The sequence below is a fragment of the Dothidotthia symphoricarpi genome (genome assembly GCF_010015815.1).
Source record: "Dothidotthia symphoricarpi CBS 119687 unplaced genomic scaffold P153scaffold_13, whole genome shotgun sequence".
Classification (NCBI taxonomy): domain Eukaryota; kingdom Fungi; phylum Ascomycota; class Dothideomycetes; order Pleosporales; family Dothidotthiaceae; genus Dothidotthia; species Dothidotthia symphoricarpi.
The window spans coordinates 41874-55795 of NW_022985020.1; the positions used below are offsets into that span (position 1 = coordinate 41874).

The 13922-nt window shown below is 55.8% G+C and overlaps 4 protein-coding genes across 4 annotated transcripts; 1 reads left to right on the plus strand and 3 right to left on the minus strand.

Moving 5' to 3' along the window:
- Positions 1-231: 231 nt before the first annotated feature.
- On the minus strand, positions 232-3041 carry P153DRAFT_367803 (nuclear elongation and deformation protein 1). Its single transcript, XM_033668364.1, has one exon. It carries the CDS (start codon positions 2559-2561, stop codon positions 258-260), a length of 2304 nt encoding a protein of 767 aa, XP_033522248.1. The 5' UTR covers positions 2562-3041; the 3' UTR covers positions 232-257.
- Positions 3042-3211: 170 nt separating this feature from the next.
- Positions 3212-6940, plus strand: P153DRAFT_318881 (uncharacterized protein). Its single transcript, XM_033665069.1, has 2 exons — positions 3212-3476; positions 3539-6940. Exons 1-2 carry the CDS (start codon positions 3352-3354, stop codon positions 6891-6893), a joined length of 3480 nt encoding a protein of 1159 aa, XP_033522249.1. The 5' UTR covers positions 3212-3351; the 3' UTR covers positions 6894-6940.
- A 73-nt stretch (positions 6941-7013) lies between these two features.
- Positions 7014-9851, minus strand: P153DRAFT_367805 (Thg1-domain-containing protein). The gene is made up of 7 exons (XM_033668365.1): positions 9628-9851; positions 9443-9532; positions 9161-9292; positions 9036-9080; positions 8797-8969; positions 8552-8745; positions 7014-8507 (listed from the first exon to the last, which is right to left on the minus strand). Exons 1-7 carry the CDS (start codon positions 9639-9641, stop codon positions 7041-7043), a joined length of 2115 nt encoding a protein of 704 aa, XP_033522250.1. The 5' UTR covers positions 9642-9851; the 3' UTR covers positions 7014-7040.
- Positions 9852-11964: 2113 nt separating this feature from the next.
- Positions 11965-13474, minus strand: P153DRAFT_367806 (carbohydrate-binding module family 1 protein). Its single transcript, XM_033668366.1, has 2 exons — positions 12964-13474; positions 11965-12901 (listed from the first exon to the last, which is right to left on the minus strand). The coding sequence occupies exons 1-2, from the start codon at positions 13241-13243 to the stop codon at positions 12114-12116; spliced, it is 1068 nt and encodes a 355-aa protein (XP_033522251.1). The 5' UTR covers positions 13244-13474; the 3' UTR covers positions 11965-12113.
- Between the last annotated feature and the right edge of the window lie 448 nt (positions 13475-13922).

Sequence of the window (13922 nt, forward strand, 5' to 3'; positions counted from 1 at the left end):
AGATCCAGATCCAAATCCAAATCCCAAGAACGCGATGGGGCAAGAAAGGTGAAAAGACAGGATAAGTAAACCAAACAAATATACACATTTATACACGACAAAAGCCAAGATTCCAAGACACACAGTTTAATTGAAGTTACAAACGCTACCCATCCACGCTATGCAAATGCGAAATACACTCCCACTCCCACTCCCACTCCCACTCCCACTCCCCCCTACTCCCATCTCCTCCCACCCTACACTACAACGTCTACCGACTACCGCCTAGCCCCGGGACTAGGTCTAGGCGTGGGCGTAACCTCCCTCGCCATAACACTCAAGCCCGTGATCTGCGCAGCCGCCTCATCAACACCCACATCCCCCCCAACATGCATGCGCGAGACCTCCTCCCCCGGCGTCTCCGCAAACTCATCATCCGCATCGCCCTCACCATAATCCTCATAATACTCGTCCGCCTCCGCATCCCCCCCCTCAATACTCTCTACAATCGACTCCTCCATACCGTTATCCCCATCGGCATCATCGCGGGAGTCATGCGTGAAATAGCTCGCCTCCAGATCCTCGCCGATATCGGACCCCTCGTCCTCGCTGCGGAGGCTGGCTGCTTCCGTCTCGTCGTCGTCGCCGTCCTCGCCGCCGTCATCCTCGCTGTCGGTGAAATCTTCAATGTCGAGCGGGCGTTCGCGCCAGTAATTGAAGTCTGTGAACGCCTCGCCGCCGGCAGGCACGAGGAGGCCTACGGGCGGGAAGAAGTGGTCTACGATTTCGCGCATGCTTGCGTAGCCAGTTTTATAGCTATTCAGCGACAGGACATCAAGACTGACCTCGGCGTTGGAGTTGATGGTGAAGATGCGTGTGGAGGGGATGTTTACGGATCTATAGCTCAGGGCGTCAGTGAAGCGGTTTCCGAAGCCGGCGTAGAAGGGGGTTTGGCCGGGTGGTTTGTCGAAGAGGCTCATGATGTCGCGGAGACAGGCCATTTTGAAGACTTCGGGCTTGCGGAGGTAAATTTCTCTCCTCAGGGCGGCGATGGTGCGGTCGGGGCTCATGATGACGGGGCCCTTGGGGATGCGGTACGAGTCCTGCACTACGCCGTTGATGTAGGCGCGTGTTGTGTCTGCCTGGCCGACGGAGCGGCTGGTGAGGTAGAAGATGTTGTAGCCGTTGTTGACGATGTCGGTGTACAGCTTTGCGACGCCCTGGTGGGTCCAGTCGCGGCCGATCATGTTGAGCACGTGACCTAGGGCGTCGGATTTGGTGATGGTGCCGTCAATGTCGGAGATGACAATTGGCACGTCGTGCTTCCAGTAGAACATGTAGGCTTCGCACTTTGAGCGGTTGACGGTGAAGCTCATGGTGTTTGCGCCCGACTTGAGGTTCAGCGCCTTGAGCTGGTCGCTGGTCAGACGCAGTGTCTTTGCGTAGTTTTTTGTCTCCGTCTTGGTGTGGGCTGGGGAGTGGGGGGCGGAGATGCCGAGGGTGCTGTCCGAGTCTCTGCGCATGTGGGAGAAGTCGGCGGCTGTGCTGTCGCTCTGGTTGCTGTCGCTTTGGTAGCCGGGGTCGGAGACGACATCAGACGAGTGGAGTGCAGCCTCTTCCAGCACGGAGAGGGACGACTTCTGCATGGCTGCTGCCTTGGCTTCCTCGCTGCTGTATATCCAGAGATTGCCATTCTCGTCTGCGCCAATGAGCGCGCCGATATCGTAGTCTCCCGCAAGCTCGTCGGAGAGGATCTTTCTTGCAATGAATTCGGCGCGCAGGGATTCCTCCTCGCTACTCTTGTAGCCCGTCATGTCCAGCTCCAGGTCGCCTGTCTCGGTGACCTTGTTCGGGATGTTGGAGGCGAAGAGGATCTTGGAAAGCTTGATGGAGCGAGCCAGGGCTTCAGCGCGCGACACTGGCGGCGGGCTGGTTGAGCGTGCCGTCCTGTTCCATAGCGTAGCCTCGGCCTTGCTAATCTCGAGTGGACCTCGTTCCTTCTCTTCCTCGAATGTGTCTGCAAAGCCTTGGTTGGCCGAGGGAAGCACGAGATCGGTGTTGGCGCGTTGGATGTGGAAGCCCGACCAGTCGCCCGACTTTGGGCGCTCCAGCTCCGCGTCCATGAGCATGGCGTCTGACGGCGGCACCGACATGGACAAGCGGCCTCTTCGCCGTATGCCGCTGTCGACGCCATCGAGGTCGAGCGGCTCGGGCTCGTCGAAGACGCGGTTGAGGCGGAGGTTCACGGGCTTCTGCTCGGGGCTGGAGGCGGGCGAGGCGATGGGCGACGTCTGCATCTCCTCGGGCACGGCGGACGACGTCTCGAAGACGAAAAAGGCCTCGCCGCCCTCGCCCAGCTTCATCGAGTAGGGCTGGACGTGGCCATTGACGCGGAACTCGACCTTCTTGTCGGACGGGCGCAGGATCTGGTACTTGCCGAAGCGGACGTGGAAGGGCGAGCAGGCCAGGCTGCCGTCCTCGCGCTCGACGACGATGGCATCGATGGCGCCGCTGAGGGTGGCGGGGTTGATCGAGTTCCAGCCCTTGGAGACGCTGCCCGTGAGCGAGCGCACGTAGTTCATGGTGCGCGTCCTGTCTGGGCTTGCAGTTTGCTCTTGCTCTTGCAGGTGGCAGGTGCAGGGTCGGCTAGTGCAGCACACAAAGAGATTCCACTTCTTTGTCTCTGCCTTCACATGTGAATCGCAGCCTGGTGGAGCGGATTATGTGCTAATTGTGGAGAGGATGCGAGCTGGTATGGCGGAGCAAGGGCTTCTTCTGGGTGAGCCTAGGTAGCGACGCGATCAGCGACGAGGGCCGTCATGGGTCATGGGGCGAGCAGCTGAGCTGAGCCAAGGCAAGGCAGGTGATGCAGACGACGTTTGACAGCGACGGCGACAGTGACATGGTGGGGCGGGCAGACGACATGCTTATGGGGGAGAGGATGTGAAGGGCTTCCATGTGCATGCCTGTCTATCTACATGTGTTGGGACTCAACCAGGCCATTGGGGGGCTGCGGGGATGACAGGGCGTGGCTGACATGTGAAAGCTGCACTGGAGAGTTCGGTGCCGGAGAAATAAAATACAGCCCAGTCAGCCATCCAGTCAGTCGTCCAGTCAGTCATCCAGCGCGCCAGCCGGTCCAGCCACCGCCCCGCCGACTCAACAATGCCATGTCTGTCTAATCTCCTGGCTGCAGCAGCGGAAAGACCGGGCGGGCAGGCACGGCGGAGGGCGTGGCGGCAGGAATGCGGAGAGTGGCGCTAGCAGCCGGGCCAAGTCGGCAGTGCAGAGCCTCTCTTCTGCGCGCGTGCTCTGGCTGCACTGCACTCGACCACCGCCGTGTCTAGTCACTCGCTAGACGTCAGCGTGAAGATGTTCTCGGACCCCGCCACGTCGCTGTACTGGCCGCCCGATGTGGCGCGCTACAACATGGAGACGCTGCTGTTCTCGTCGTCGGGCTGGCTGCGCACGGCGTGCGTCGTGTGCGCCCTGTTCTGGTACGTCTTGGCTGGTGTGAATGTAAATGTATGCCCACGCACTGCTGATGGTGTTTTCTCAGGGTCGCCTTCCGCGCCTACCAGGTCCTCTCGCAGCCCGTCGAGAAGCTCGTCCAGGTGCTCGGCCTTGAAGTCCCCGTTGCCCCGCTCGTCTCGCTCGCTGGAATAAAGGCCGACGGCGTATCGCTGCACTGGAAGCCGCCCGACCAGCGCGCCTCGGTCCTGAAGTACGTCGTCAGGATCAACGGCATCGACGTCGGCGACATTGCCCCCCAAGAGACGTCCATCACCATCGAGAACCTGCAGCCCGACCACCACTACACCGTGCGCATTGTCACCCTCAACTCGTCAAACTTCCAGGCCCCGAGTGTACCCATCCGCCTGCGCACCCTGCCCGCCGAATCCGACCAGTACCACAACCCGCCGACCCACAAAGACGCCCAGCCCACCACGAACAATGACGGCTCCAATCCCGCGCCTGTCGTCCGATCCAACAAGAGCCTCGTCGATGTCGTCACGCCCTTTGTCGCGCCCGTCATGACGCGCGAACACAGCAACAGCACGGCATCCCGGCTGAGACGCCCTGAGACAGGCAGACGGAATTCGCCCGCGTCGCAAACGGCAGACCAGGCGCGCTCGGCCCAAGAAGCCCACGACTCCACCGACTCGATACGCCAGCTGACGGAGAAGCTCGATTGTCTCCGTCGCGAGCTCGACGACATGCAGCGGCAGATGGAGGACGAAGATCAGGAATTTGTCACCCAAAAGGCAATCTTGGCGGACAAGCGCGACGACAAGAAGATGGCGCTCAAGGAGAAGGAGGATGCCAGTCGCGATCTGAGAAAGGAAGTCGCCACGCTCGAACGTCAGAACGCTTCCGCCCAAGCCAGACGAACCCAGCAGGAGAAACTACTACGCCAGAAAGAAGCCGAGCGCAAGAAGCTCAAGGACGACGTGGCCAAGTGGACGCGCGAGGCGGGCGAGTTAAGGGACGCCGCAGAGAAGATCAAGCAAGAGCGCGTCGAATGCGAGTCTGCATCGGAAAAGCGCATCGAGGCTGTCAAGGTTCGCCATGCCGACGAAATTCAGGAAAACAAGGTTTTGGAAGAAACTATCCGCGAAAAGGGCATCCAAATCAAGGAGCTGGAAGAGGAGAGGCAGACGCTGGAGGAGGGTCAGGAAGGGGGAGACGCACACGACGAGAATGCTGAGCGGGACGAGGACAACCGTTGGAAAATGGCCTTGAACCTCCTGCAGCAACAATACGCCCAGGCCTGGCAGCTCTACAACGAAGCCGAACGCGCAAACCACGAGGCCTCGACCAGACTCCAGTACCTGCAGCAGCGTCGCATGAGCCAGCCGCACCTTTTCACCGGACCTCCCGTCCCTGACATGGGTCCATCACGAAGACACAGCCAGCAAAACCACTCTATCGGAATGCGTGAAGGACTGCACTCTTCCACACCCATTGGATTTGTGCACTCCTCGGCTGCCCCTTTCAACAGCCTCGTCGCGACGTCGTCACCCTCCTATCCCTCTGTTACTCCCTACTTCAATCCTGTCAACGGCATGGCCCTGCCTCCCCGTGGTCACATGCACATGCCTTCGATTTCTCAGGCAGATCTTGAGAGCTTGACGGGCGGAGCACCCATGAGCCCAACTGCTGGTGCTCTGTTGCCTGCAGGCCTGTTTGGAGACGATCTGGGCATGACAGACGCTGAAGACGACGATGACCCACCACTACCACAACCATCTTCACTCGACCCCTCGCCGCATCTACGAAGTGTCCTGCCTGGTTTGGGCGCTCCAGAGACTATAGACCGTGCGCAGGATTCAAACTCCCCGGCCTCCCCTCAAAGCCCGCCCAGAAGTGCATTTGCTAGTCCGCGGGAGAGTGCTGGGGAATTGCAGTACTACCCCAACAACGACAACAACATGGACAGCGATAGGCGCTCTATCCGCTCCACGTCCAGCTCCTTCATGCTCAACCCACAGGCTAGTCGATTTGGCAACTTGTTCGGATTGAACAGGCAACGCGGTAAGACGTTTTCAGATGGACCAGCTTTGGGTTCATTGAAGTTGGCTCAGAGCCAATCCCTACCCCGACAAGAGCACGATCTAGACCCCATTGGATCATCTCGACGACGAGGAAGCCACTCCGAAGGCGCGTGGTACGATGCATTCATGCGGACCAAAACAATGCCCGTAGAATCCTCCAGCAGCCCGCAACACATCACGACGCGAAAGCGGCCGTTCAACATGTTCGGCGCCAAAGGCGACCCATGGCTATCTTCCGTCCTAGGATCCGAGCGCCCGTCCTCCCCGCGCCAAGGCTCCACCCAGTCCGGCGAAAGCTTCGCCCTCCCCCGCCCCTCCACGGAAAGCCAAACCCGCTTCGGTTGGTCCGTCGACGCGTTCGGCGCCCGCAGCAGCCCGCTCGGCGTCGACTGGAGCATCAACAACACCAACACGACGTCGTGGTCGCGCATGCCCTCGCGCCGTCCATCTATTCAGCACGGCTCGTCGACGAATCTGATCCACGACGACCTCCTGCAAAACGACGTCCTGGACTTCCCTTCCAATGTTCGCTCCCCAATGCAGGCCCCCATCGGCACCCGCCCCCAATCCTCAGCCTCTCATATGCCCTCCGCCTCCATAGACCCAATGCCCACTATCCCCCCCCCCCCCCCGAAACAACTCAACCCCGCCGCCGCAACATTCACCTTCGCCTTCCCCATGGGCAAGAAAACCGACGAGGACAAAGCCGAGAAGGCAAAACGCGCAGCCGACCGCGCCGCGGAAAAAGAAGCCAAGAAAGCGGAAAAAGCCGAGAAGAAGGAAGAAAAAGAAAAGAAAGCCAAACTCGATAAAGCGGAAAAGGCCGCGCGCAAAGCAGGTCATGCGTCGGATGATGCGAGTTTCAGCTTTACATTCAACAACGGCAGCACTAGCCCCCACGACACCTTCCCCCATGGCCGACCAAGTCGCGACACCCCCTCCCTCCTCAGCACCGCAGATGCATCGGACGCCTCGCCCCGCGAATCAGAGTCCCTCGAGCGGTCTACCTCCCTCTCTGCTTCGACACATGAGGGTTCTGTAGGGCGCGAATCTTTCATGCAGAAGCTCAGCCGCAAGGGCTCGACGACGCAGTTCCTCGCGCTGGGGAAGCGGTTTGGGAATGCGAAGAAAACGGCTGGTGGGGGGGAGGTGCCGGGGACGCCGGATGAGGCGGATGAGGCGCATGGGTTTTTGGGACTGGGGAGAGGTGGTGGGGCGGAGAGTTTGGGCGCGAGTCCGGCGCTGGGGAATAGTCCGAATCCGAGTACCAAGTCGAGTGGCGGGTTGACGTGGAGCTCGCTTAAGAGGTTGGGGATGGGGAAGGAGAGGGCGGAGGAGGATGAGGGGGTTTGGAGTTAGGGGAGTGAAGCGTAGTAAAGCGTAGCAAAGCTAGTGTAATTTGGCAGGTTTAGGTTTAATACCATTCATTCATCCATCCCTATCCTTGTCATATCTTAACTACCTCCCATCCCCCCTCCCCCAATTTCTACACAATAACACATTTCATCACCCCACCCGCCCACTCATGATCCACGGTCTCTTAGTCCAAAACTCATCGCGAATCAGATCGACGTGCTCCGTCAGGATAGCCGCGCGATGCCGCTTCTTGCGCTCTTTTTCGCGCTGCGTGCGGCTCTGCTGCTGCTGTGGCGGTCGATCGGTCGTTGTCGTGTGTGTCGATGTGGGTTGTTTGGATTTGGGTTTATCTTTTGCGCTCTGTTTACCAGTTTGAGTCTGGGTCTCTGCACTCGAGACGTGAGCAATGGCCTTCCCCTTCGATCTCGAGCGTGACAGAGACTGCGACTGCGACAGCGACTGCGACAGCGGACTACCCTTCCCCAGAAGCGCAGGTAGACCATCTGCATCTGCATCCGCTTCTCCGTCCACATCTCCATGCCCATATCTGTCTGCATCTCCACCGTCGGTCGTGCCGGTGTGATGCGCAGGCCACGTCGCCGAAACAGGCGCAGAATGCAGTCTAGCATGCGCGCGCGGCCGCGGCGAAGCACTAGCCGGCAGCTCCGCCACCACCGCATGATCACTCCGGATCCCCCTCTGACTGGGCGTCTTATCGCGGTCGCCGATGCGGCGCCACCCCAGGATCTCGCCGTCGATGACTTTCTCGCGCGTGCGCACTTCTTCTGCTCTGCTCATTGGCGGGCTGGGTAGCGCTTTATTGGTGCGTAGCGGGGGGCTTTGTTTGCGGTGCGACGAAGACGATGGCGCCGCGCCGGGGTACTGCGTTGGGGGGGTTGATACTTCTTTTTCTTCGTACGGGGACGGCAGCGGGGCCGGACGATTGTACTGCAGGGAGAGTTTGCGCGGGGGCGCGTCGGCGGGAACGCTGGATGTGCGGAGGGGGATGGCGGGGGCGAAGTATGTTGCTGGGAGGGTGGAGAGGCTGGGTGAGCGCTGAGGGAATGTGGGGACCGAGGCGGATGTTGAGTGGGAGGATGTGTGGCGGTCTGTGGGGGAGGCGTGGTTTGGGATGGGGAAGGAGGGGAAGGTGGAGAATGCTGGGGAGAAGTTGTCGCGTGTTGTTGGGTTTGGGGCGTTGAGGGAGAAGGGGGGGTGGTTGCTTGGTTTTAGGATGGGTGGGGAGAGCGCGAGCGGTGTGAATGAGCGGGCGAAATGCTTGCTGCTCGGTGAAGTGATTGTTGATGGGGGGGAGAGGGGCATGGATGATGGGGGCCATGTGCTGTATTGCGGGCTGACCGGGTGCGATTGAAGAGGGTTTGGTAACATCGTGGTTGGGGATGGTGGTGGTGATGGAGTCGATGTTGTCGACAGAAATGTTGAGCGTTGATCTGGAGAGAGAGGTAACCCCAGCTTTTCCCGAGCGTCCAGTTCGTTCTGCTCAAACGGTTTCGAAAATGACTTGGCAGGTACTCGCCTGGGCTGTGGTTGTGCCAAAGGTGTTGACGAACTTTGTACCTGAGCCGGTACCGATGATGGTTGGGCAGGTTGATAGAACTGTTGTTATTAGACCCTGAAATTTCGCAGAATGAGCGTCTCACATCGCGGTATAGCACTGTTCCCTTCTTGAAACACTCCAACTCGTTGTTGTAATTAATCCCAAACTCCTTGAACAGGATCTCGTGTTTGTCAGCTGATACACTCCCGGACAGTCTTTGCTCGGCTTCTCGAGCTCCCATGCCACCCTGCTGAACGAGAGTCCAGAACGTTGTGTTGTAAAGGTTGTTTATGTGGCCTGCGCTCACTTAGTTTACCGGCACAGCGACATCCAATTCGAATCACTTACAGTCAGCTTGTCGCCAGCTCATGTAATCTCTCAGGTTCGTATCGCTTGGATAGCACACTGCTCGTCCGTCGAAAGAAGGAAGGGGAGGCGTGAGCGGCTTGTCGGGAAAGTATTTAGCCCAGAGGAAAACATAGTATGATGTGAAGGTTGAAACAATCGTCGTCGTCAGCTTGCTGGGTTACGTCAGCTTGTGGTCGCACATCAAATTTCAATTGATTGTTCAATGAATAGACACATACCTCGCTCGACGCTCGAAGAGAACGCAATCCTTATGGAAAACAAAGCTGCAGTCGACGTCAGATTCATGCCGACATGACGAAATTTATCTCAAACTTTATACATCTTGGCAGAGATCAACACGTACCTATATTCATCGCTATTACCATACGCGAGTACTAGGTCTGGCAACTCCCTCATGACAGCCTCGGCTGCGGCGTTCATAAGATCCAAGGCATCCTTGTCGTTGGGTTTGACAAACTTGTACTTTGTGGTAAGTCTGTCCTGTAATTAGCAAAAGACAGGAACGAGAACTTGGGGAATAGTGTGGCGGCAAACGTGGTGTTTCTCAACGGCTGTCCCCGGCGACATGGTACCGATCCATACCACAATATGAAACTCGGTGGGGTAGAAGAACAACAAAACCTACTTGGAGAAGCCGCGCCCGTCGATTCTCACCACAATCCAGGTATTGGCCAGGAGAGTATCTGGCTGCTCGAAAAAGCGCACATATTCGTATCTGTGGGTTTGTCAGTTGAGAATCCTCAGCATGCGTCGCGATTCCGTCGATGCAGATGCAACTGTGTGCGACGAACCAATCAACGCATCACTTACTTTGAATTAGCCATTTCTCCTCGTCTCTTGTTTTGTTAATTCTTGAAAGCAAGACAGCATGGCGTCTCGAGCTAGAGATATATGGGTGTCGCTGAGTGCGACTTCGTCCGTGGGCTCACCTAAGATCCCAGGCCCTAAATTCGTAGTGTAACAAGAAGTCGTGTTTCAGGCACGCGGGTATCATGCAACCCAAGGCGACCTACTGAGACGCAGAGAGATCAATGCAGGTGGAAATATTCCGATGACTCGCCGTTGTGCCGTAAGCAAAGTCTGGGACGGGCGGATGATCTACGTCTGCACTAGCACTAGCGTAACCCTTCTTTCCACGTCAACGCAACTGCCGCGTCTACGAACCCCAATACAGAGCATGTCCAAATTCGATGAACGCCATTCGCCCGACACGGCTACACGTTCTGAATCGCGCGCAAGGACCATGCAAGAAGGAGTTCGAGATGGCGTGTCATGAGAACTCAACCCCTGGGGAAGCGGTGTAGCCATTGAAGTTTCCAGGTAGCAATGTGCCGATATATGCCGTCGTAGCCTCGTTAGACGCGGTAAGCAGTGCGCTCTACAAGCTTCTTGCTTGTATCTTGAGCTATGGTCTGACGTTCAAGACATCTGCCCCACTCCCTTCTGCTTCCGATATTATGTCAAACGCTATGGAGTGCAAGGTATAGGTGAAATGCCGATTCACTGCCGATGTCCATACGCATGTTTGCTATCAACAGTTTGTTCCCCCTATCTCAGTCTCCAGCTTCGACGCCACAAACCTACGTCATTCGTTTCGCACTTGAATTACAGTATGATCACGTTACCATGTCCGGGGCAAGTGGATGAATAGACCCTACTCACAACACCTTACCTACGTGCGAGGATATTCCTTGTGAGAGATTGTCTGGATCTCGACTCTGACTTTGACCTGTGTAAAACTTGTCTACACTGCGTCACTCTCCAATTTTTCGAGTGTTTCAAGGTCCGTGTCAGCCTCCCCACTTCTACTCAGACTCCTTTCAACATCACCCCCACGACATCACGCTACGAATCACAACGAGGTCAATGCCATCGATGGAGCGATCAGACGATCATACCCCCAGTCCAAGCAGTCCCCTCCCGTACTCCCGAATCTCGGCCACTCCCGTCCTTTAATCAAGCTGGCCAAACACTTGAAGTATCAAGGCGTACACCGTCCTAATCAATGCTCAACGCTCTTGGCAGGACTGCTCGAGGCCGTAAGCATGTAATGACTAGTCATTTCTCCTGTTCCAATCGGGTCTCCTGCACTGCCGGTCACTTTCATGTCTGCATAAGATACGTGCGAGCAATCACTCGCGTTAACTTCCCAAAACAGGGTTCTAATATCAACGTCAAACGTCTTGTCAACCTTATCCCCAGGTTTGATGCCTTTCCACATCCCAAAACACATATACTGAGCTGCCGAGGTAGAGTATACAGCTTTGTGACCTGAGCCCAATCGTACACGATCTGAGTTTGAGCGAGCTACCAGAGAGATGCTTCCGCACGGCTGGATTCTTCATGCCCAACGTGATGATCGGCGAGATCTTCGCAGCCCTGCATGTATCATCTGGATTTCGTGTCTAGCTCCAGATACTCGTGAAATGTTGATTCAGGGGCGCATCCCAAATTGTGAGCTTTACATGGTGATGTCTAGCCACCTCAGCAACCTTATTTGGTGTTGTTGTCTGGTATGTTGTTGTCTATAGATGTATTCACTCTTGTCGACGTCATCATATGAAACGCCGAACGGACCGATCATAGATGCCGGATTCCAGAAAGAGCGGTCACTGATGTGCAGGGATCGGCAGTCAAGTTCTAAGTCTGCTTCTATTGGATGTTCTAGTACGTTTAGCTTTGTTCAGATCTGATGACGAGTCTTCTCACTTTTCAGAAGCACAGTTTTGTAATGACGAAGGCTGAAGACATACCTTATTACCTATCGGATCGGAGAAGTCAAAGTCGTACTGTAGTCGCCAGCTCGGCATACCAGACAAACTCGGATTTGAGTAATCAAAGGTGTATGCGTCTAGACCTTTGTGTGTCCACCCCACACCTCTCATGTACATGTACCACATATGGTAAATATGCAAACACTCTGACCTGTATTGAGATGTGACAAGTGACTCAGACTCACGGGAAATATCGCACTTGACATATACACACACAATCACTTTGTACAGTCGGAAGTTGCCTTTCAAACACATGACTTGAGTCGCTTTCCATCAACGTTTTTTTCAAACGTTGGTCTCAAAATTTGCTAGCAGGTTTCACAGTCTACTACACATATCATTTAAACCGCACCGTTAGTTGACCGGTGATAATATGGGTAGAGCAACGATTCCATTACTACTAATTATGTACATTCAGAGGTCCCAAGTGGGTTACAACTCAATACAACCTTGCCATACATTCTAACAAGTTCATCCAACACTAACCACTCCAATCTTCAGGGTCTCTCCCGGGAGCAATATTTAGATGCACTGGGAGTAGTAGGGGTTGTACTCCGTGCACGAGCCACTTGCGCATGTCGTGGAGCCAGTGTATCCCTCGCCGCCGCACTGTCCGTAGATAGCAACGCCGTTGGTGGCAGATCCGGTCTCCTTAGAAACGGCAGAGGTCTTGGTTACGAGAGTGGTAGGCGTGGCAATAACGGTTGGCTCAGCAGTGACCGAGGGCTCGATAGTAGAGGATGGCTCGACCAACGAAAGCTCGGCGGTCTCCTCAGGAGCGCTGATGGGCTCAGTAGTGGCAGCGGGCTCTTCGACGGAAGCAACAACAGACGGGGCTTCGACGCTAGCATCGCACTCGGGGAGACTCTCGAGAAGACCCTGAGCACCGCCGCAGCTGTCCGTAGTGTCGACCTTGGAGCTCTTGCCGTTGCCCTTGTTGACACCCTTGTACTCCTGGCAGACCTTCGCAGGTGTTCCACAGGCACCACTGATAGTGGCTTTATCACCAAAGTTGGAGTTGATGCCGACCAAATCAGCGGTCAATCCGTAGGCGCGGACGTTCTCGACGATGACCTTACGAGGGCTCTTGGCCTCGTTGTTGGTGCAGTCGCCGCACGAGCGGTAAAGCTTACCAGCGTTGACAACGGTGTAGTCTTTGATTGTGACTGTGCCAACACCATTATGCTGGACAACCTTGTCGATAGCCTCTTGCGCACCTCCCCCAGTGATTGTTACATCACCCGTCCCTAAAATAGAGATAGCGTCTTCGCAAACGTCGCGGAACCAAACATTGGTCAAGGTGCAGGAACCTGTGAATCGTCAGCACGTGATCTAGCACGTGATCTAGCACAACAGGGGAACATCAACCTACCCAGGCAGTGGACACCCTCAAGAGAGTCAGCACCAATGATAACGTTGGAGAGGCTCGCGCCATCTTCAAGAACGAAGACAGCGTTGGCGCTGCCAGTGTCTTCGTCAGAGTCACATGGCTGGCCACGATCGAACTCAGCATTGCCAGCATCGAAGCTGCCAGTAATAACACTGGGCTCGGGGAGAGAGGTGATGGCTCCAACCCTGGTAGGGATGTTGAGGGTCTGAGCAGACGCAATGCTGGCGACAAGAGCCATAAGCTCAACCTGTGAAAACCTCATGTTGGCGGGAAAGACTGTGTTGAGTTGAACGAGTGAGTGTATTAAGCAATAAACGAAGACCTCCGGGATCTGAAAGAGTGACTGGGATTGAAGATGAATGGATGGCTGGATGATTGTTTTTCAACGGGGTCCATCAATCCATCTTATACATATGCTTATCCCTCTTGTCTTCGAAGCAGTGCGACTTGGCATTCCTTCGGCGGACAGGAGATTGCTAGAGGGATGAGTTGTACGAGCGCTTGTTGAACCTGAGCTGGGAGCGCCATCGCAAGTGAACTCCACCATTCCCGATTCTGACAGAGCCAAGACGATGTCAGGCCGTTTCCGCCGTTGCCGAGACATCGCATGGCGTTGTCAGACCAGGATGTCGGTACAATCCACACGACATGGAAACGACGTAGCAAGTATTTCGAACCATGTTAATTGTTGATAGTCAAATACCATAACAGATGTCATACATTAGCATATCAGACCCCGAGAAAAGCGCTCTACGCGTCAATCTCGAAGTGAATGTGAATTCGGTGCAATGATGTTTCATCCGTGCTTCTCCGCGAAGGAGATGAATTTCTGGGCATTGTTTGAACATACCTTGGCGTTTCATCTGTCAAGGATGCGTTAGCCGCTGTCGTTCGAAACCGATTAACAACACGAAATTGATTTGTGCAACAACATTCCGCCG

Excerpts from the sequence above, each read along its gene's own strand:
- P153DRAFT_367803 (XM_033668364.1), bottom strand. The coding sequence starts at position 2,561 with ATGAACTACGTGCGCTCGCTCACGGGCAGCGTCTCCAAGGGCTGGAAC.
- P153DRAFT_318881 (XM_033665069.1), top strand. The coding sequence starts at position 3,352 with ATGTTCTCGGACCCCGCCACGTCGCTGTACTGGCCGCCCGATGTGGCG. Across the intron at positions 3,477-3,538 it reads GTCGTGTGCGCCCTGTTCTG|GGTCGCCTTCCGCGCCTACC; the intron begins GTACGTCTTGGC and ends GTGTTTTCTCAG.
- P153DRAFT_367805 (XM_033668365.1), bottom strand. Across the intron at positions 9,081-9,160 it reads GGTAATAGCGATGAATATAG|CTTTGTTTTCCATAAGGATT; the intron begins GTACGTGTTGAT and ends CGTCGACTGCAG. Across the intron at positions 8,970-9,035 it reads CTCTTCGAGCGTCGAGCGAG|CAAGCTGACGACGACGATTG; the intron begins GTATGTGTCTAT and ends GACGTAACCCAG.
- P153DRAFT_367806 (XM_033668366.1), bottom strand. The coding sequence starts at position 13,243 with ATGAGGTTTTCACAGGTTGAGCTTATGGCTCTTGTCGCCAGCATTGCG. Across the intron at positions 12,902-12,963 it reads TGAGGGTGTCCACTGCCTGG|GTTCCTGCACCTTGACCAAT; the intron begins GTAGGTTGATGT and ends GACGATTCACAG.